At 41.5% G+C, this 22807-nt stretch overlaps 1 protein-coding gene across 7 annotated transcripts in view; it reads right to left on the reverse strand.

The window, feature by feature from the left end:
• FBXW7 (F-box and WD repeat domain containing 7) overlaps positions 1-22807 on the reverse strand; it is a 283622-nt gene that overhangs the window by 22362 nt on the left and 238453 nt on the right. For all 7 annotated transcript variants that reach the window (XR_012158599.2, XM_073341352.2, XM_073341354.2 and 4 more), the window contains 3 exons: positions 14423-14557; positions 9742-9865; positions 919-1055 (listed from right to left, as the gene is read on the reverse strand). Coding sequence is in view for 6 of the 7 variants with exons in the window: in XM_073341352.2 (XP_073197453.1) it covers positions 919-1055; positions 9742-9865; positions 14423-14557 (396 nt within the window). In the remaining variant the exon portion in view is untranslated. The remainder of the gene's footprint in view (positions 1-918; positions 1056-9741; positions 9866-14422; positions 14558-22807) is intronic.

A 22807-nucleotide genomic window follows, 5' to 3' on the forward strand; every position in this document is an offset into this window, starting at 1 on the left:
CAGTATTCCTATTGAAGTGAATGGGAGTACTTTCCTGTGTAACGTTAAGTATCAGTATAAACGTTCCCAGGATGGGGGCCTCAGTGAAAATGGTGGTGCATGGTGCCACAGCAGTGGGATTTAACTCTACAAGCAGCAACTATACTTTGATTTTCTGATATGGTGCTGGAGTGAGGTATACAAACCCTACAGTGGAAAGGAAGAGGTTAAGGAGTTGATCTGGTCCCAGATGGCCTTGCCCCACCACACTTATAAAGCCTGCACAGACTGGAGGCACTTAAAAAGGGAAGCAGAGTATCTTAGTACCAGGCAGACAGTGGAGGTAAGTTGACCTGAGCTCCTGTGAAAGAATTTATAGGAGCTCTTGCTGCCTGAGGCCCGTCTACTGTGACCTGCCAAGCCTGCAGAGGGACTGGTGACGCTTTGAAGATTAGAAATTTTATCTTATGTTAAATATTTTAATTTGTCCTGTGGAAAGAGCAGGGACTTAGTAGGAAGTGATCCTGCAAGACAGCTGTATAGCGCACCAGGATGCAGGACTTAACTGCCTACCACTAGGGCCTTGGATTGGAGCCCATTGGAGTGGGTGGGCCCAGGCTCTCCTACCAACCCTTAGAAGGACAACTACAGATGTTCCCCTTTACAGATGCTCAGAAGTTTTCATTTGGCTTAAAACAGGATAGGTAGAAACATACATAATTTTCTGCACTGTAAAATATACATGACTTTCTCCTTCTGATAATTTTTAAGAAAAAAACTGGCACAAAGGGGTTTAACACCCACTTTTCAAGTTATTTTAACAGTTTTTAGAATTTTTTTGGATGTCAGAAATGATTTAGTTTAGTCCAAAACAAAACTAGCAGCTGACAGACTGATCCTACTTAATTCTTGATATGTACATAATTCAGAAATGGTTACCTTAGGAGATTTAAGTTCTCCTCGCCGCCAGTTAGTATCAATTCTGTGCTGTCTGATATAAGCACTTTTCCATGGGCTATGTATGAAGCCTGGTTTTAATACTTTCCTTCTCTTGATATGCAATGGTTCGTCAATCCCTAAAATGAATTTAAAAATAAAAAAAAAAAGAAAATCTTGTCAATTTCACCAAACTTCAAAACTCATAACACCCCCAAAATTTAAAGCCACCACTGACTTCATATATTATGGTGACATAATCACTTTTGCACCAAATACTGTTCCAACCCAACCTCATTTGTTGTCCTGTGCTTCAGGGATGTCAGCCTGCCCTCCTCCCTATACTAGATCTTTTTCCTTTTCTTTAGAACTACCACTATTGTGTAATTGGTCCTTTTTCATATTTTTGCTGAAGGCTTTGCAGCTTTGCTTCATCCTTTCTAATAATGAATACGTTATGTTTCTGTCTGTAGCCCACTTGCCTTCTCTATACATCTTTTTCCTCTGGTTCATCTAATTATTCGCTTCAGTCTTGGTCGTTGCCAGTACATGGATGACTCCCACTTCTCCATTCTTCTCAAATCATTCTCTGGTACCTATATTTGCCAGTCTTGACTAAACTGTTCTTCAAATTACTGAGTGCTTCAAAGTCTGAAATACATTTTCTGGGAAAAGAGTTCTCTCTCTGGTGCTCATCCCTGCTGACATTCTTAATCAAACATGCTTGGTTTCCAAGCCCAAGAAGTTACAGAATCATTCTTGAACCCCCACTCTTTCATCTTTCTTTTCTCAATACTGTCATCATAAGAACAAGACAAGAATATATCTTTATTTTGGCCCTGTCTTCAGTGAAACCTTTAAAGGCAGGGATTGTCAAAGGAGGCTAATGGGATAAGAGAACTCCCATTCCAATAGGATTTGGCACCTCGCTACCTCAGGCGCCTTTAAAAATTACAGGTTGATTCATACATTATTATATTTTAGTGCCCTTTTATGGATTTCTCCTAAAGCCCTACTCTCTAAATTTCAGGGAAGGATGATTGTCTGTGTATGTATCTCCAAGGTCCAGGGCCAGAACCCTGTAGTCATGTCACTTCGACATGCTAGGAAGAAGGAAAGGTTACTTACTTTGTATGCAGTTAGTGGAGTTCTTTGAGATATGTAGTCCCTAGCTGTATTCCACTCTAGGTTTGCATGTGCTCCATGTGCCTGACATCAAAAGAATTTGCTACCAGTGTCTGTTGGTCCACCCCTTGCCTCATTGTGCTCTGAACCAAGGGCATAAGTGATGACCATGGACCGACCACCTCACCAGTTCCTTTTCTACTGCAAATAACCATAGGATAAGGCTCACAATAGAAAGAAAGGATGGCAGGTAGTGGAACACAGATAGGGACTACTCATCTTTAAGAACTCCAGTTACGTATGTAACCTTTCTTTCTTCTTTGAATGAGGGTCCCGACACGTATTCCACTCTAGATTACTCACATGCTGTATTAACTCAGGAGGAAGGTCCAAAAGACACCTTTCTGTACTATGGATTGAAGGACTGCTCTGCCAAAAGATGTGGCTGTCGTAGAGGGTTGCAATGTACTGTTTTGTGGAGGCATGATCAGAGAGCCTTGTGTTGCTACTTTACAGATCTGCTGAACAGGGATATCTCAAAGTGAAGCTACTGACAGCTTGGGCTCTGATGGAGTGGGCCCTCACTCGTTGAGGGAGAGGGGTGGCTATTAACTCATAACACAGAAGGATGCAGTCTCAAATCCATTTTGAGCCCCTCTGTGAAGATACGGCTTCTCCCTCATCTGTTCACAAAGATGACAAACATTTAAAGAGATTTCTAAGAAGGTTTTGTCCTTTGTAATTAGAATGCCAATGCTCTATGGACACCCAGAGTGCAGTGTCATGTTCTCTCTAGTGGCATGTGGCTTCAGGCCGAAAACAGGTAAGTATATGACCTGATTTAGGTGAAATTTCAAGATTACTCTGGGGATGAATTTGGGGTGTAATCTTAAGGAAACTGTACCAATGGAAGACTGTAAAGATAAGTCTGCCATGAGGGCCTCTGGTTCACCTATTCTCCTGGCTGAGGTGAATGCAACCAGTAAGGCATTCTTCATAGATAGGATGATGAAGGAACATGACATTCAGGATTCAAACAGAGCCTTTGTCAATGCCAACAGGATTAGGTTGAGGTCCCACATCAGCGTCGATTTTGGTATGGCCATAGGATGGGTGAAGATCAAACACTTGTCATCAGGGGATGAAAGGTGATAATAGCTTCCAAGTGCACCCAAAGGAGGGTGAGAAAAAGACTCAAATGTTTTTAATGAGAGGAGGTAATCCAGAATAGCAGGGATTTTAGCACCTTCTAGGGGTATCAGACGATGCTGAAGAAAATGTCTTCCATAATGTATCTCCTTGTGGAATCTTTCATACTGTTGCTAAAGATGGATTGTACAGCCTTTGAACACAACTTTTCTCTTAATTTTATAACATTTTAGTTTTTTTAATCAAAATGTCACATTGTACCAAGTCAACCATCTTACAGAATCTAAGCATATTATATCAACATATTGCTATTAGACAGGATGGGCAGGGATGGTATCCCTAGCCTCTGTTTGCTAGAAGTTGGGAATGTTCTTATGTTCTATCACTGTTACTTTTGTCTACCAAACTCGTAACCTCGTTAAAAAAAATCAGCATAGTTTGACAAGATCTATTTTCCATAAATTCACAAAGATTGGCATTAATTATATTACCCTCCTTTGATTCTTGACGAATTAACTTCCATATCAGCTGCTCCACTGTCTTACCCAGGAGAGATATCAGACCGACGGACCTAAATTTACCTGGCTCATCCTGTTTACCTTTTTAAAATATCGGTACAACATTAGCTTTCTTCCAGTGTTCCAAGACTTATTGAGAATCAACACTAATTGTCTAGCAAACTCCCCAGAGAGCGCTTTTAAAACTCTTCGATGCAAGTTAGCTGGAGCTGCTGATTTTAAAATGTCTGTCTTTAGTAGCCGCTGTTTAACATCTTCCTGAGATACTAGTGGAAGGGAAAATATGTTGTCATATGATAAGACTGGGTCATCTATGTTTTTCCGAAATACAGAACAATTATTTATTTAATACTTTTGCTAGGAGTCGTATTGTTCCCAATATACTTTTTGTCCTTAACTCTGCCTGCCATATATTTTTCCTTTTGTCCCTTTGCTTCCCCTATCAATTGTTTACACTTCCTAGATTTTCAATTCTATTCATTACTATCAACTTCCTCTTTATTTTAATTTGCTATATATATATTTTTTTTATTTTATTCACAATTATCATTCACATTTTTCTGATTAAATTCTTCATCACAGCTGATCTTGCTCAATTGTTTTCAGCTTTGTGAAACCAGCACTTTTAAAGCACCAAGTATTCATATTACTGGTCTGCATTTTATTCTGTATCCAAATTATAAATGTGATCAAGTCATGATTACTTGAACCTAAGCTACCCTTAATTTTTAGTTCTATGATCAGTTCCTCTTTATCTATCAAGACAAAGTCTCATATAAAATTTTCCCCATGTTGGATGCAACACTTTGAGTTAAGAAATTGTCATCTATAATATTTAGAAATTCCAAGGACATTTTAATTGTGGTAGTATGTGATCTCCAATATGTCATTGAAACAGATTTCTCCAGGATCCTGCATCTTTTCTCCTACACATTATAAATAGATGTGTAAGGAGCTGGTCATCCTGTTCCCAGGTATGATTTGGTGGTCTATAGGAGACACCAACTAATACCCCATCTTGTGCTCTGTTAGGATATTGATCCATAAGCATTCAAGATCAATCATTTCTTCTGAGTTACGAGGGACTCGGAAACAGGTAATGCCATTTTTGACAAAGTGCCACTCCCCTTTCTTAAATGGATTATGACCATTGATTTTAACATTGTAATCACACGAATCATCCCACCAGGTTTCATTCATGCCAACTAAATTCATTCATGCTCATAAATGAGCAATTCTAATTCCTCTTGTTACCCAGGCTCCCAGTGCTGGTGTATATGGAATTAAAGAATTTCTTCCCTTCATGTCCTTTGGTTATCTGGATTGATTTTGTTCTCAACATCTCAATTTTGTGCTAACCGAGTAATCATATATTTCCTCTTTTTACCCTTCCCTTTCGTTATTAGTTTAATGCCCTCCTAACTTCTCTACCCATGCTGTCCCTAAGGAGGCTGGTTTCTCTTCTACTGAGGTGGAGGACATCTAAACTATACAAGTCCTCTCTCCCCACAGAAGGTGGACCAAATGTTCTCCAAAACTAAACCCATTCACCCTATACCACTTCACTTCCAGAATCTTCTACCTTCTGTCTTCCTTCAGTCCTGGGACAGAAAGGATCTCAAGGAAAATCACTTGGACATTCTTTTCCTGAAGTCAGTTGTCATCTGCGAGATATCAAACAACAGTGTCATTATTGCCGGTTTGAATCATCCATGGATCCTTGCCCATTGACTTCAAAAGCCTACGCAGTCTTAGAATTACATTTCATGTCTTGGCTCCAGGAAGAACACACACACACCATTCTGTTTGCCAATCTGTCCTTTGCAGGATGTTCTTTGAATTCTTCTGAGTATTGAATCCTCAACAAAAATGGTCTGTCTCCCTTGGACGGCTGGAGATATGTTTGTGGGTAAGCTTGGTTTCTACAGGTTGGGCCAAGCTCCCATCCACAGGTATGTCCCGTACATCCCACCATTCCCTTGGACCAGCTGGATCTTCAGAGATATCTTCCACAGTTCCATGTTAGGAACCTGGTATCTACTGGAAACCTCTAGCTGTGTGGAATTCCTCCTGGTCCTCTTCTCTCTGGTGGCTGCAGCCTACTCATCTTTGTCTGTGTAGAATGCTGCCATGACTTCTTGCACCTTATGAACTGTTAGGCCTCCTCTCTTACATCTTCTTCCTCTGACTCCTTGGTGGCCAGCTTCTTTCTTTTTTGAACCTGGCATACTGATGTTTCCTGAACTTGGCTGTCTAGAAACTCCTCAGCTTCTCAATAATATCTCTACCTGCCCTCCATTCCAAGGCTCCTCTCCTCCAGCACAGCCACCAACTTGCACTTCATGCGTAGGAAGTCCCCTCTGGCTTCAGCAAGAAAAGAAAACATGTCACATACACTGTAGGACACCACCACTGTTCCATTGCTGGCCATCTTGAAGCACATGTGGGAGCAAACCTGCAAGGAAAGCCTCTCTCACTCTCTCTAAACTCCCTCAGACTCTCTTATTAGCTTCTTCTGTTCATAGCTCTTGAGTTTGCCTAGCAAGTTTCCCTGATTAGATCAGCTCTGCCCCACATCACCAGAGAGCAATTAACCACTCAGACTTTAATCAGCAGGGCTGATCTAAGCTCCAAGTGCCAGAGCCATGTGGTCCTTACCAAGGCACCAACAAACAGATCTGTTTCAGCTGCCTACACAGGAGCCCATAGTTCAGCCTACACAGTCTATATACCCAGAGGACAAAAAGTCAAACCACCCCACATATGGGCATATAAGGTCCAAATAAATGGGGGCAGCTAACTAAATTAGTTTTGAGAAAGAACTGGACAGATTTATGAGTGTGATTATATGACAGGGTTGCCTGTGATGGTGAGAGGCAGAGCTCAACAACTTTGGGGTCCACTTCTAGTTTATGTCTTATGCTCCTAAAAGCTCATGTTTCAGGGTTTCAGCTGTTCACCTTCAGGGATCAGAAAGGTATTCCATCCCACTCCCCTCCCTATGTATTTTTTTTCCTTTATCTCCTTCCTCAAGGACCGCCATGGTTGGAGAGGTGATGGACAGGGCTCTGAGATAGCATCAAGCATTCTCTCTCTCGCAGGTTGTTGGCTGGCTGGTACTGGCTCATGTGCTCAGGGTCTAACTGGTTGCCATATGTGGAACTGGGAAGGAATTTTCCCTTGGTCAGACTGGCAGTGACCTTGGGTTTTGGGGTTGTTGTGGGTTTTGTATTTGTTTTTTGGCCACCTTCTGCAATATGTGCAGATCACTTGCCAAAATCATCATCAAACATTTCCCTTTTATTGTGGGGCACTGGTGCACCTCTATCCTCCTATTCTCAAGATACATGTCACAGGCAGTCTCCTGTGGTCTGCAATGCTTTGGTCTAAGTTTGGTTGTTGGACTCAGTGTGCTCATACAGGGTGATGTTGGTGGCCTGTAAGACACAGGAAGTCACATTAGATGATCTGGTGGTCCCTAAGCTCTATGACTCTGAAATGGCAGAAATTGTTTACAGGTTTTGTGCATTGTACACAGCTCCAGAAAGTTTACGTGTAGGTGGGATACTTGGTGGGTTCAGATACTTTGTGCCACATGCTCGTCCAGCTAGGCTCTCCATTCTGGTAGGGAAGCGTTTGTGATCAGTCTTTTTGTGGTTGGGGGAGGGACAAAGCCTGTTTCTCACTTCTCAGGAGAGAGGCGCCTGAGGTTGTTTTTTTTGGGGGTGGGTGGGGGGTGGGGAGAGTTTGTCAGACTGTCCTTTTTTGGCCTGTAAGCATCAAAGGTGAAGCCCTGTGAAGATCTCATGTAGGCACATGAGTCTATGTCACCTAGGAGGATTAGACAAGTTTGAACGGTCATCTGGTGGCTCCAGTGATGCTGCATGATGAGATCCTTCATTCAGTAGGAATCTGTCCTGAGGTAGGGATGCCTTGGCACTGGTTAAATCTAAGGTTGCCCCAATAAAGTCTGTAGTCAGTGTGGGAGCTAAAACTGACTTTTCTACTTTTATTTGGAGACTGAGTATGGACTGTCTGGTTTCCTGTACACCATGTAGAGCTCTCCCATGAGAAACAAGCCCTTAAGGTAGGGGAACACTGAAGACCCCTTACAGTGGAGATGGGCTGTCACTAGCAATAGCACTTTAGTGAATACATTCAGTTCTGGTGAGAGGCTGAAGGGGAGCATTCTGCATTGGTAGTGGTCCAGGTCCTCAATGAAACTCAGGAATCTCCCGCGTGCATGATAGATGTCTATGTGGAAATAACCGTCCTTTAAATCAAGAGCTGAGTCCAGAGTGATCATTCTGAATCTCAGAAGGCAGATAAAGACATTTAGTTGTCTGACAGCTAGTATCAACCTCTTTTCTTCTTGGGGATGAGGAAATATCTTGAGTATTTTCTCCTGTGCTCAAGAAGGAGGCTCCCAGATGGAGTATAAGGTCTACTCCTTGTCTGAGAATCCTCTTGTGGGACGGGGGTGGTCACTGGAGAGGGACAGGGGGAGGGAAAAGAACTCTACTGTGTACCCATTTCGTGATAATCTCCAGAACACATCAGTCTGATGTTATGAGATGCCAAGCCTGGAGGGAAAAAAAAGGCAGATAGCCACCAAATGGGGCAGAGGAAGGATCGGAGTGGGGCCTCATCATGCAGGCCACTAGGAATCTTCAGAGCCTGTACTCATGGACTTGATAGGTTCAGCTTGGGAAGAACCAGCAGATGCTGCACTTGGAGGGGACATAAAGCTTCCCTGAAGCAGGAGAGGTATTTGTTGTCGTTCTCACTGACTGAAAAGTCCAGGGGCAGGACACACAATTCCTGGGCCCTGGACATAACTAGGCACCCCTTATGGAGAGGAGCTTTGGTGGCATGGGGGAACCCCTAATCCTAAACTACTAAAAATTACACTAAAAACTATTTACACGTAAGAACAAGCTTGAAGAAGAAAAACACTAGCTAATACCGTGGACACAGAGGGGTTCTGTCTTAGACCATGGGTGGTAAAAAGAAATGGAAAGGCAGTTGGTCCAAGTCACCTTTCATGCCTTTGCTTTAAGGCATGAGGAAATGAGGGGTGCAGGCACAGACCAATGGACATTGCTAGCAGAAATCGTCCAGTCTCAGGTGCATGGAGCATACGGACACCTAGAGTGGAATACGCACAAGGACCATGACTCAAAGAAGGATTGTATCCACATGCTCCATCCCTACACTGGCTCCCTATTCATGCAAGTAAAAATAGATCTACATGTTTTTCAAATTCTCCAAGGTCTTGCTGTTTTCTCTCTGACCCCTATACAAATCTATTATCTTGCCTATTTCACAGTGCTCTTCTTCGACTCTTTACAGGGATTCTGCCACACCAGTGTAGGCTGCATCCCCTTTTGTTTATGGAAACTCTGTGTCTATCATCTGAGCCACTAAATTACCACTTTTCTTCAAGTCTAACCTTGAAACCTCCCTGTTCATTTAGCCTACAGTTGGCACTAGACCACACTGCTCTCACTTTTTCCTAATTACTACATCATTCTATTCTCCCCTTGTTACTGCAAGAATACTTACTTGTACCTTTATCAATTTCACAATTCGGTGCCTTTTGCTCTCACTGTACATCACTTTCCCTTTGTTTGTCACTGTGAATCACTGTACCCAAACTCTTTAAAGTATTCTTTCTATTCTCCCAGAAACTATAATGTGTTCTGTGATAGTTTGTATGAAAATTTACTCTAAATTGTAAAAATCATTTTATAGTATATATAATATACCAAATGGACACAGCATATATAGGTCTTTATACTACATATAACCTTTTTATAGATATAATGTTAACATTTAACTGCAGTTTATTTTAAGATATCACATTAAATATTTTCTACCTCTGCTTCAAAGATACTTATTACAGAGGTCAAGCATTAGTAACAAATTTACACTGAACTGAATTCCTTTTTCAAAATGTTAAGCTTCTTACATAAATGAAATGAACACCCATAGCTACTTCTACCACTATGTTAGCATTTTTCCTGAGCCTTACCCTCCTCTTTGCATTTCTCTCTCCACAAGAGGTTATCCTCAGCCAGAATTCTCCAGTAACGGCATGTCTGTGCTGCCTGCAGAAGGTCCTTGGGTTCCAGGAATGAAAGCACATATAGTGCCAACTGTAAAGAGGTAGGAGAATAAACACTGTCACTCACTGAACACAGTGATTGAGATGCAGACAGTCAAAATAGATGTATTAAAACAATAAATTGAAATATCAAACAGCCCAGAAGTATTAGAGACCTACAGTACATTTCTATAGGAGCAAAGTACTCCTGGACAAAATTGTTTTAATAATACCTTGAGATCCATGCAAAAATGTCACCTGGGAAATATTTTCTTTAAAAGAAACGAGGTGCCAGGTGTCGGGATTGTCTACTGAGTGTCAGACCTATATAATTAAGTTATGCAAATTATAAGTTATCAGAAACGAATTAGAGATGATTAGTTTGTGGTATACTATAATATTTGATTATTTAACTAATATTCAGAACAAAGCAAAGTTATTGTGGGAAATGGATTTGACAGTGCAAAGAACAGTGGGGATATATGTGGGACCAGTGAAAAAAATGTGCTTCCTAAATAAAAGTGAGCAAGCAGTAAAACCTGAAGTCTAATTAAAAATGCACAATAAAGCACTTACACAGAACACCCAGCTAAACAAATGGCAAAGACACAGGTTTGTGATTCCGGAGTAAATTTACAAAGTAAGTTTCTGTAGTAGAAACAGTTTGTGCCAATAGAAACAAATGACCAAAAAATGAATTTCAAAACTGATACTGGGTTGAGTGCAATGTTATCACAGCAAACACACAAACATATAGTGACTGTCCCAATTGTAAAATTGAAAACTAAGCTTGTTTCCTATAGTAAGCATAAGATGACCCCCGTGGAGCAAATTATCTTGCCATGCTTATGTTCCACTCAGCAGAGCTTAAACAGTAGAACAGTTGAGTTCCATGTGTGCTTGAGTTGAAGAACAGTGTGCAAATGCAGTTGATCAAACAGGTATATAACCTATTTACTGAACAGAATGCAAAAATATTCTTATGAGATGTTTTATAGAATACTAGGGTGCATAAGGGATAAAATAAATTATATTGATGTAGATTGTAGATTTCAGTAAGTTTATGTGGTGCATTTTAAAACTCCCATTAAGTACTAAGAAATAAAGTAGAATTTTAACTTATCTAGATGGTAACATTAGAGGTTACTGAGTTAATTTAGTCACCAGTTGGCTGGGTTAAACCAAATGGTGAACAAAATAAAACTAGACCGCTACATACAATCTGCTCCACTGTCATATATTATAAAATCTCCTGAACATCAGTCCTGGATGAGCAACAGAAGACATCTAAAACAAAATCAAGGATGTGAGTCCTCAGTTTCTGGAGATATTCAAGATTCTACTGACACTGCTCCTCTGCTGAGAGAAGTAACACACATCCATCCAATCACTGAAAATGAAAAACAGAGCGATAAAGACAGGGGCCAAGCAGCAGATCCACATCAGTGGCTAACAGATCACTGCAGAAGGGACAGTTTTGAGAAAAAAAACCTTCTTGTGCTTCTGAACTACAGACGGCTTCGGGCAGCTTCACTAGGAATAACACAACATGGTATGTTTCTTTCCCCACAGTATTCCTCACAAACAAGTAAAGGATTTCAAAGAAACCGGGTGCAGAAAACACGTATGTCAATATTAGTTACATCCACTGTGCATATTTAGTTAATATTCATAGTATATATTACTTCCATCCCCTAACAAAAATGATCCACTTAATGCCAAAGGACAGCTCCGACACTTTCCTCAGTTAAGAAGATAATATACTAGCACATGAAAGGAAAAGAGGGGCCATGACTTTCTAAGGAATGCCAGAGAATGGAACATAAGAACAGTCTTAATATACATGAAGAAAATACGGAACATAGTAGACCATATTCTAACACCAACATAACACTACTAAGAATGCTTCCCTATTGACCTGACAAGAGTCTGAGTTGTTGACCTGCAGGCAGTGGTGAGCTGGAGCCAGTTCGCACCAGTTCACGCGAACCGGTTGTTAAATTTAGAAGCAGTTTTAGAACTGGTAGTTAGGGCTCCCTGAGCTCCCGGCCAGGGAGGCTCCCCTGGCCCCTCTCCCACCTTCCCCCCTCTTGCAGAGCCTCAGCGTGCCACGCTGCCAGCGCCCTGGACCACTCCTGGGCAGCTCTGCAGCGCCTGCCGCTTTGAGCAGCATGGTAAGGGGGATGGGGGTGGGGCTGCGAGCTCCAGCGGGCCACGCGGCATCCATACACTCTGCCCTGAGCAGCATGGTAAGGGGGCTGGGAGGAGGGGTTGGATAAGGGGCAGGGAGCAGTTGGAGGGGGCGGTCAGGAGATGGGGCGGGGGGGTTGGATAGGCAGTCGCTGCCCCAGAAAGTCCCAGCCAGGCTGGGGCAGCCCCCCAGGCCAAGGGGGCCTCGACTTGCGGTGCTAGGGAGGGTGCATGGTGTCGGGCTCAGTGTTATAGAAGGGAGACAGGGCCAGCTCTAGGCACCAGCAAAACAGGCAGGTGCTTGGGGCGACACATTTCTAGGGGTGGCATTCCAGTGCCAGCCATGCCGCCCCTAGAAATGAGCGTGCTGCCGTTGCTCAGCTTCTCCCCCCTACACGGCAAGTCTGGGAGGGAGGGAGGAGAAGCTGAGCGGCGGCGCGCTCAGGGGAGGCGGCAGTGGGAGAGTGGAGGTGAGCTGGGGCGGGGAGCGGTTCCTCTACCCCACCCCGTTACTTCCTGCGCCCCCACACACCCTCGCTCACCTCCGCTCCGCCTGCTCCCCTGAATGTGCTGCCTCTCCCGCGCCTGAGACGGAGGGGGGAGAAGCGAAGCAGCAGCATGTTCAGGAGAGCAGGCAGAGCGGAGGTGAGCTAGGACAGGGGGTTTTGGGGGGGTGGGGGGTGGGGGCGAGCCGTAGGAAGCAATGGGGGGGGAGAATGCGGCACGCCTGGGGGAGGAGGTGGGGCCGGGGATTTGGGGAAGGGGCAGAGTTGGGGCGGAGCATGAAAAAAAGCGGGGTGGCCAAAAATTTTTTTGCTTGGGGCGGCAAAAATCCTAGAGCTGGCCCTGGTTGGAGAAGAGGCTCGGTGCTAGAGGGGGGTGCATGGAGCAGCATGGGGCTATGGAAGGGCTGCGGGGCCCCGCGTCCTGTCTCGGGGCAGGGGCCATGCTGCGGCTGGTACCTGCGCTGCGCAGCTATCCAGGCAGCCGCTCCGGGGCCCCACACGCAGAGGCTGATCCGATGCCGCCTCACTCAGCAGCCGCGGCCAAGCTCCATGCTGCTTCCTGCCTGCCCCAGGAAGCGCGACCAGCTGCACTGGGCAGGGAGATCAGGCACCATGTGACTGGGCACCGCATAGGGCCGGGGAGCCAGGCCCCTGGCAGCAGCAGCCTCCTCTGCCCCAGGAACTGGGCAGGGCTGGCTGGTGCCATGGCTGGGGACTGCCTTGGGCTTGCTGGGGGAAGCCCCCCACCCCCCCAGTCTCTCCCACTCCTGTGCTGTGGAGCTGTCCGGCCTCCGCCGCTCGGGGGTGGTCACATCCTGCGGTGGGGAGTCGGGCAGACGGCTGCCTTTGCCTGCAGGGAGCCACCGCCCCACATGCCGGGAGCAACCCCACTGATGCAAGGGCTGCAAGACTCCTGCTCCACCAACAGGCACCTGGGATGGAGAATGGGCCTGGGGAGGGCATGGGGGCAGGACAGAGCCTGTGGGAATGGGAAGAAGCAGGACAGAGCCTGGGGGGCAGGATGGAGCCTGGGGGGCAGGATGGAGCCTGGGGGTGGAGTGGGAGGGGGCAGGACAGAGGCACATCCCTTAAATCAGAACTTTTTATAGGGAACCAGTTGTTAAGATTTTGGCAGCTCATCACTGCCTGCAGGGTATATTGAAAGATATTTGTTTACCCAGGGGATTGCCTGGAGGTTAGAATAAGGGGATTGGCGTTTTTGGGTCCTTGTTGCTGGGGAATTTTCTCTTTTAATTATATAAGTAACACTAACAGACTTAATGCAGATTTAATAATGCATACACTTGGAGAATGATAGGTGCATATTACAAATCAAGAATAAATTTGTATATGTTGACTTTTTTTTAATGTGAAATAGTTCTATAGAACAGTATTTTATTGTCTCCTCAAAATGTGGAGGGGATGATGATCAAAACATATACGCTGATGATACAGAATATATGCAAGACTAAATCTGGCAAATCAGTCAAGAGACAAGACACTAAATAACCAGAAGGAAAACGTGGTTAAAGAAAACCTATCTAAGCTGAAAGAACTCAAATGACTTATAGTACAACATGGAACTTATCTCAGTAGTAGAAAAAAAGTCACTTGGACAGATTTTTTGAAGATTTTAAGATGCCTAAAGATGCAAATAGGCACGTCTGAAAATCCCACACAGTACCTAAATATCTTCAAAAATCTGGCCTTTAGCTCAGAAGCATACATTAATCTGAGAATTACATAATTAAGACATGGCAGTTTGTCAACTTGTAGTACTCTAACACCAATTAACAGTGTTTACATTGACAATACTGAATATCATAATTAGCATGGAAATGTTTAAAGGTGATAGATGATGCGTTACATAGTCAAACAGCACCCAGAGCCCAGCATTAACTGATCATCCTCACCTCTTTTGGGAGCAAGGAAATAAAGTCTCGTTGAAACTGGGGCTCTATCACTTGCATCATATGTTTCACTTGTGTTGGTTCACAACTATCAATGAGTTCATCTAAAGCAAGTAACTTCTCTGGTCCACTCCAGCTCTATAAGAGAGAAAGATATGTTCAGTGTTTGTACTATTTTAGTATACAATACTTATAAAGCTACTTTGCAAAAAGCCAGTATGCAGGATACCCAATGATAGTGTGTTTAGGCTTCCTATGGGTAAGTACCTTACCCCACAAAATAATTTGTTAGGGTTTTTGTGATAATCATTGGAAATTAAGCAAAATAAAATTGATGGAAAATGTTTAGAACCCAAACTCAAGTGCCAGTAGACAACTTTATCTATTGTATTGAGGAGTATAATCTATAACATAAAAATACAACATGAATAGTTAAAAATTGTACATTGTTTTAAAATCAATTTAGAATGTGTCGAGAGCACAGTGATTAGTGCAAGAGTACTCACTCCAATGAGTATTCAAATGAAATGTCCAAGTTCAGCCATCAGAATTTCACTGTTCTATTAGAAACTTTACTTAGAGTGTGGGGGAGAGAACGAAACCAAAAAACACCAACTGGCAACTTTCTCTAAAATACATCGCTTTGCTTATTGTCCAAAGGTTATTACTGCTATATGTTCATCTGCCACAATGTTATATTTCAGAATCCTGGCTGTAAACCAATATTTTATTTTGTAAACATCAATTTACTAAGTAAACATGGAATTTTTACTGGTAATTTTCTTACTTCAGATTCTTACTAATGGGCACCATAACATTTGATGACTTTAAATAGGCACTCATCTGAGAGTACAGCAGATTAGCAGCAGCATTTGCAGAAAAATTAATAACTGAATATATGCCATATCTGACAAGCATGTCTTTCTCAAACTCATCTATGCTGAACAAATTTTGATTTGTTATGCAAAAACAATTTCAAGAGAAAAAACAATAGAAAACTGATTTAGCAATCAAATTAGAGCATGAACAAAGTGTAAGAGAGGACAGAAAATGAAACAGCAACAGTGTTTTCTAAGTAGATTAGTATTCATATTTTTGAACATATGGGTTCGTCTAGAATGGCATATGCAAGTAAATTAACACATTACATTACAGTTGAAAGGGCTGACTCAGATACGAGAAAGCAAGATAGCTTAGAATTAAAATTCGTATGCCACTTTAACCTGTGCCTCAAGACCTAGATTTTCAGTATTGTGCACTATCACTCTTTGGATTTGAAATTAGGGTATATTATTAAAGACCATGTACTACAATGCCTAGACATAGCGAGGCAAGTTAAGGATAGAGTAGAAGTCAGAAAGATGAACTATGAGCAGAATAGTAATTTACTCCTCTTTATGATGTAAATTACATTAACTCATTAGAAATATTAGGAAAATTAGCTCCTGACTTCACACTTTTTGTTGGAAGACATTGGTAAGTTTTGAGGACTGGGATACGATGTTAGAGGAGACTGAAACCGGAACAATAGCATTCCCTGCTGACAACTGTCGAGATGATGTAGGCTGGTAGAAGCATGTCTGGGATTTAAAAATTTTAAAATATATATTTTTTGAAAAACATGATCTCAGTGGAGGTTTCAAAGATGCTCCTACCAACAGCTTTTAGAGCTCTACAATAGGACTCTTTCAGTGGGAACTCTCCCAATTGAAAACTATCAATCATCCAAACAATAAACCATACTTCTGAAAATCCTTTTAAGTAAAGTAGTTAGTGTGCATACACAGCAGCTGCTTATCTCATCAGCTGTTTTAAAACGGTTTTGTTTTTTATTCCAAGGCACTAGTTGACTAGAAATGTTTGCAACCTTTACTCTGATCTATCAAACTACTTTTGGATTGTATCTGTATTAGTCTCTCATAACTTCTAAAATAATTCTAAATCAATTTTGTTAGTAATTAATACAGTAAAAATAATTCAAAGAACTTTAATATCAACATTTTGTGCTGTGGCAGATGTTTACCATAGTTGTAAATCAATAAAAATTGTTAATGGCCCCTAAATTCTGATGACACTATTGCACATCAATGTAAGTAATCCTTACTCTTATCTTTACTGATAAAATAAAATGTAGAACTAAACTGAGAGGCACACACTGCCCTCTCCCTCCCCCCGCCTTCACAGGGGAAAACAATCTTTAAGACAGTAAAATCTATTCCTTCAGCTTTATAAGTTGGCTAGAGGCAACAACCTTAAAGACCCTTCCAAACAATCAACTGCTAAAAGACTTTTACTCTAGGGAGCTCTCCCGATTGGTCTTTCATATTTTTAAAAATAAACTGGTAACAGTCAGTAAGAGATCTCTGACAGAAAATATTTGGTGTGGAAAATTTTGTTAAGAGTGAGTAGTCTTGCCAGATAAATACAACTATATCTGTTAATGGAGGAATGACATAATTATCTTCATTAGATTAGCATCTCTGTGATCTATAGATTGACCTGTTAGCAAAAAATGGCACACAGCACATTCAGCAGAGACAGAGAGGGGAAGGAGTAAGTGTGTGTTTTATATAAATAACAACAGTGAACATGTTTGTAAAGTAAATAGGTGCCAAGCAGTGATGCAAAATTTCTAACATTTTTGTTCCTGAGCAACTCAGACATTTTATATTCCTAAAAATGTTCCAGGTAAAAAAGCTCCATTAACCCTACTCCACATTCGTGGGAATATTGTAGCCTGTAAGCATATATGTTGTGATAACTCATGAACCAGTGGCCCTCCAACTACGCAGTTTTAGGAAACAGTTATTTAGGCACATATACACAATTCAGCTCAGATAAATAAAATGTAATTTACCATGAAAAATAATTTTTCTGTATCAAAAAACAGTATGTGGGGTACAAATGTAGCCCAAACATATTGCACTGTCCTCTGTTTTTAGTAGCTCTGTGTGCACATTTGCTTCTAGTGAGAGTATCTTGTACTGTAATAGTTAGCATATGCTAATTGGATAATGGATTGCAGTGACAGCAGTTGCTGCATACAGTTACCCTACAGTAGAAGGTACTCCAGGAAGGTTGGTCCCTTCAAATCCAGGCATGTTTGGTATCCTCAGCACAGTGGACTGATGGTGGCTCTCTCCCTACCATTCTTGAGGGGATTGTCTGTCTAGGTATTAGAGTAGCAGCCGTGTTAGTCTGTATTCGCAAAAAGAAAAGGAGTACTAGTGGCACCTTAGAGACTAACCAATTTATTTGAGCATAAGTTTAAGGAGACTCTTGAGGGCATTTTCCGTGTTCCACAATTCAAGAAGGTGAACAAACGGGCATGATATTTTGCTTCTGATCTTAGAAAAGTGATTTGCAACTCTGAAAGTAAGAAGTTTTGTGATGACAACTTATTAAATGACAGTGACGTTGTGCCAGATCATGTCAAGAGCAGCTCTGAAAAGGAAGACTACATTTTCATTGACTGTTCATCAGGTTCATTTTCAGATAGGAGGAGCTCATGTTCAGCCCTGGTATAAGACTGGAAGAAACATAGTTGGGGATAACTTCACCAGTGTTCAGCTTCCTGAAGATCTATTTAATGAAAATTTGACTTATGTTGGAGCAAGTCAGCTGTACAGAATGAGATGCATCCACGTTGGAGCAGAGAAAAACTGCCATCAGTGTTCAGGTTTGCTGGGCCACTTACCCTGGCTTCCTATGTTCCAAAGAAGGGCAAGTTGATAATAATACTATCGACGATGCATCATGACAAGGTTCTAGGAGGAGACAAAAAGAAACCCCACATAATTCTCCATTATGACACTAAAAGTGCTGTCAACAACATGGGCCATCTTGCAAGAATGTACTCCTGTGGGTGCAAGATACAAAGGTGGCCAATATTTCTTTTCTTCAACATGCTTGATGTTGCTGGCATCCCAGGTTCCTTATTTGAGTCAGCAGTGATCCTGCTTAGCACCACACTCAACCAAAACAAGGCACTTATTTCTTGTCAGTCTAGGAGAATGACTCGAAGATGCACATATAAAGAGAAGAATCCTTGATATCCATCATCTCACCATGCCCATCAAAGCAGCACTCTCATCCCTTGGCTACTATAAAAAAACAGATACCATGGGATCACCCTGCAGACTTGGCAGTGGAATCTGCCACATTTGATTAAGGTCATTTGACCACAAGAGCTGCAAGCAATGTGGAGAATGCAGTGAATTTGTATGTGCTGACCACGCCACATCAATGCTGGTGTATGAAAACTGCATGCAGGCTCACACTGAATGAAACTCCAGCTAGTTCTTTCAATTTGCTAGTTAAATAAAGGTTTTTCTCCCTAAAACATTAAAGAATTGTTTCTGATTTCTGAACCCATTTGGGCTAAAGATGTCAGCCTCACTCCCTCCTTTGTTTTCTCCCACTGCTGTTTTTGTGCCTTTCCTACTCCTAACGTGTGTCTTACTATCAAGAAGCATTTATAAAATATTTTACATTGTAATATATAATATTTAACACTGTAAAGACCACTACATGGACTAAAAACACATATTGTGGACTAGCTGGATGGAGGCAATTAGATCTCTTTCCTACTCTGGGTGTAATCAGGGTCCCTAGTTTGAGCATATTCATACTTTGACCTGTTCTAGGTTTAATCTAGGTTATTACTTTTTAGTGTGCTGTTGAATTCTTTTAGTGGTTGAAAGGTGTGTCTTATGGAGATACCTGAAGATGGAGAGAAGGGGCTCTTCTCCTTTTGGGAGGGTGAACCAGTGTGTTGGTTTTGCTGTTGAGAACACTGCCTTTAGTTCCCTCAAACATGTATTTGAATTGGATAAACATAGTGTGCAGGGTAAAACATAACTATGTTGACTGAAGCTATCATGGGATAAGAGGGAAGGTCCTCTCATGGATTGGTAACTGGTTAAAAGATAGGAAACAAAGGGTAGGAATAAATGGTCCGTTTTCAGAATGGAGAGAGGTAAATAGTGGTGTCCCCCAGGGGTCTATACTGGGACCAGATGATACAAAACTACTCAAGATAGTTAAGTCCCAGGCAGACTGCAAAGAGCTACAACAGGATCTCTCAAAACTGGGTGACTGGGCAACAAAATGGCAGATGAAATTCAATGTTGATAAATGTAAAGTAATGCACATTGGAAAACATAATCCCAACTATACATATAAAATGATGGGGACTAAATTAGTTGTTACCACTCAAGAAAGATCTTGGGAGTCACTGTGGATAGTTCTCTGAAAACATCCACTCAATGTGCAGTGGCAGTCAAAAAAGTGAACAGAATGTTGGGAATCGTTAAGAAAGGGATAGATAAGACAGAAAATATCATACTGTCTCTATATAAATCCATAGTACGCCCACAGCTCGAATACAGTGTGCAGATGTGGTCACCCCATCTCAAAAAAGATATATTGGAATTAGAAAAGGTTCAGAAAAGGGCAACAAAAATGATTAGGGGCATGGAACGGCTTCTGTATGAGGAAAGAGTAATGAGATGACTAAAGGGGGAGATTATTGAGGTCTATAAAATCATGACTCGTGTGGAGCAAATAAATAAGGAAGTGTTATTTACTCCTCCTCATAACACAGGAACTAGGGTCACCAAATGAAATTAATAGGCAGCAGGTTTAAAACAAAAGGAAATATTTCTTCACACCATGCACAGTCAACCTGTGGAGCTCCTTGCCAGAGAATGTTGTGAAGGCCAAGACTATACCAGGGTTCAAAAAAGAACTGGATAAATTCATGGAGGATAGGTCCATCAATGGCTATTAGCCAGGATGGGCAGGGATGGTGTCCCTAGCCTCTGTTTGCCAGACGCTGGGAATGGGCAACAGGGGATGGATCACTTGATGATTACCTGCTCTGTTCATTCCTGCTGGGGCACCTGGCATTGTTCACGGTCAGAAAAGAGGATACTGGGCTAGATGGCCCTTCTGTCTGACCCAGTATGGCTGTTCGTATGTTCTTAAGGAAGGCAGTCTTTGATATGATGTGGACCTATCCAAGTGAGGGCTTTCTACTCAAATACCAGAACCCTGAATTGGATCTGAAAGTGCGTGGGAAGATGGTGTATGTTGTAGAACACTGGCGTGAAATATGGTCTAGTGCTTGTTCTGCTTAGGAGATGGACCACTGTGTTGTATCTGTTACAGTTTCTTCATGAACATCTTGTCTAGGTGGAAGTAAAGAGAACTGCAGAATACCAGAGAGGAAGTGACAAATGTGTGAATTACTGTGGCTAGGTCTCTATCTGAAAGAAACAGTCTCTTTGCCAGCCAGAAGTGGCAGAAGCTGGACACTATCATAGCTGCTGGGAGCAAACACCCTCAGTTACAGGCTTACCAGCTCCTCAAAGGGATTACCTCTACTGATCGACACTATTATGCATAGAAAATGACTTTCCAATCCCAGTGTGCCAGATTCCCATCTCTCATCAATCAAATGAGGAGGTTTCACAAACTTTGACCATATTAGACAAAAGCCCCCTTACCACAATAGTATATAAGAGGGAAAAGTTTAGGGAGAAAGTAAAGAAGGGATTAATATTTGATGTAATTCTGCCTCCAGAGGAACTTGGCAGGCACTGGATTTTTGGTTTCATGAGGAATTTCACTTTCAAAATTTGCAAGACAGAATTAAAACATTTTTTAGAATGCCAAAATTATATATGATATAAAATGGAATATCTAAAGATTCCGTTTCAAAAAGGCTGAATGTTGAATGAACTGGATATTTCAACCTTATTGAAATGTTTCTTCTCTTCTTTCAAAGCAAATTCTTGTTGAAGTTGACTCATTAATCAAAAGCAAAACATTTTGCAGAAATCAGTATTTACTGATGGGAAAAAGGTTCCACTGGAAAATTTCCAATCAGCTCTACTCTCTGTTTCCCCAACTGATTATGTCTTATCTGTTTCCCCAACTGATTATGTCTTATCTGTTTGTGTCCTTTAAAATATAAGCTTCATGGAGCAGAGACTTTCTTTTAGTTGTCATGTTCAAAGCACATAGCTCAGGTCAAATAGTAAATGAAAAGACTTCATAGAACATTTTAGTGTTCTTAAAAGACTCAGACATTAGCCTAGAAATTCAAATGAATGGAAATATACAGTTAATAGAACTCAAATAACTATAACTCTACTTCAGTGCCACCCACACTATCCTCAGAACAGGTGTCTGAGACCAGGATACGAAGTTGTAAGACCAGGAGACAAATCCGCAAACAATGCACATCTCAATTGAAGCAGTGACCCTAGAAATTATAAAGTGATTTTATCGAACTATTTCAATCAAGTTCATAGAGATTGTATGCTACTATAGCATTTAAAGTAAAATGTACACTAACTACAGAAAACTGTTTGTGTCTTATTTTGAACCATTGAGTATATGGAAAAGAAAATCTCTGTTCATCAAAAATGACCGATTCAAGACAAGTGTTTGAGACAAATCCCCCTAATTATACAGAATTATGTTGTACTGAAACTGATCATTAATATCTGAGGCTATAAACCTCTTAATGGCTGAACTAAAATTTATGTTGACACACCTGTGCACCGGGTGGAAGACAAATCAAATCACACTTATGTAGCAGAAATATACATTCAAAACCAAAGTCGTATATTCCAGAGTTTCTTGATTCTACAAGCAGCAACATAAGCAAAGTGGATTTAAGTTGTTCCCAGCTCCAAGCTATGAACTACTTGAAATTCTTACAATCAGAAGTCCTTCATCAAAATGTTTCCATCTTACACACAAGGCAGACAGGAATCCTGGATGGCAGATTGGCAGGAGCTGGACAGGCATTAAGGTTGCATAGGCATCAGGAACTGTATGTGTTTCCAATCCTTTATAAAATTTTCTTTCAACGAGTAATCTTATTTTGACTTCCAGGCCAAGCTTTTGAGAAAACTGCAAAGTTTTCTTAGGGCTTTTTCCCCCACAACTAATAAACATTTACAGCTGTACCTCCAGTTTAACAAAGTTGGTTTTGTTTTGTTCTTTATTTTTGGTCTGGACGTTCAATTTTAAAATTGATTGCAAAGACACTATCAGTATAGATGCATTTATAGACAAATAGGATAGTGCTACTTAACAGCCATCCTATACTAATAAGGGAGAAAGCGCTCCCATTTTGATTGCCACACAGAAAAAAAATCAGACTGTAAGAGTGACACTATCAGTGCATGCTCAGAAACTGCACCATCCTAAGTAATTTTTAACTATACTTTGTACAAGTTTTTATTTTCCTACTGAGGAATAAAGATAATAAAGGTAAGTGCCCTTGGAGGAGTCAAGGAGACGTGACTTTAAACCTGAAAGCCAAGAGTTTCAAAAGTTAGGTTCCAAAATAACAGGCTTGATTTTCAAAAG

This window comes from Lepidochelys kempii, chromosome 4 (assembly GCF_965140285.1).
Source record: "Lepidochelys kempii isolate rLepKem1 chromosome 4, rLepKem1.hap1, whole genome shotgun sequence".
Classification (NCBI taxonomy): Eukaryota; Metazoa; Chordata; order Testudines; family Cheloniidae; genus Lepidochelys; species Lepidochelys kempii.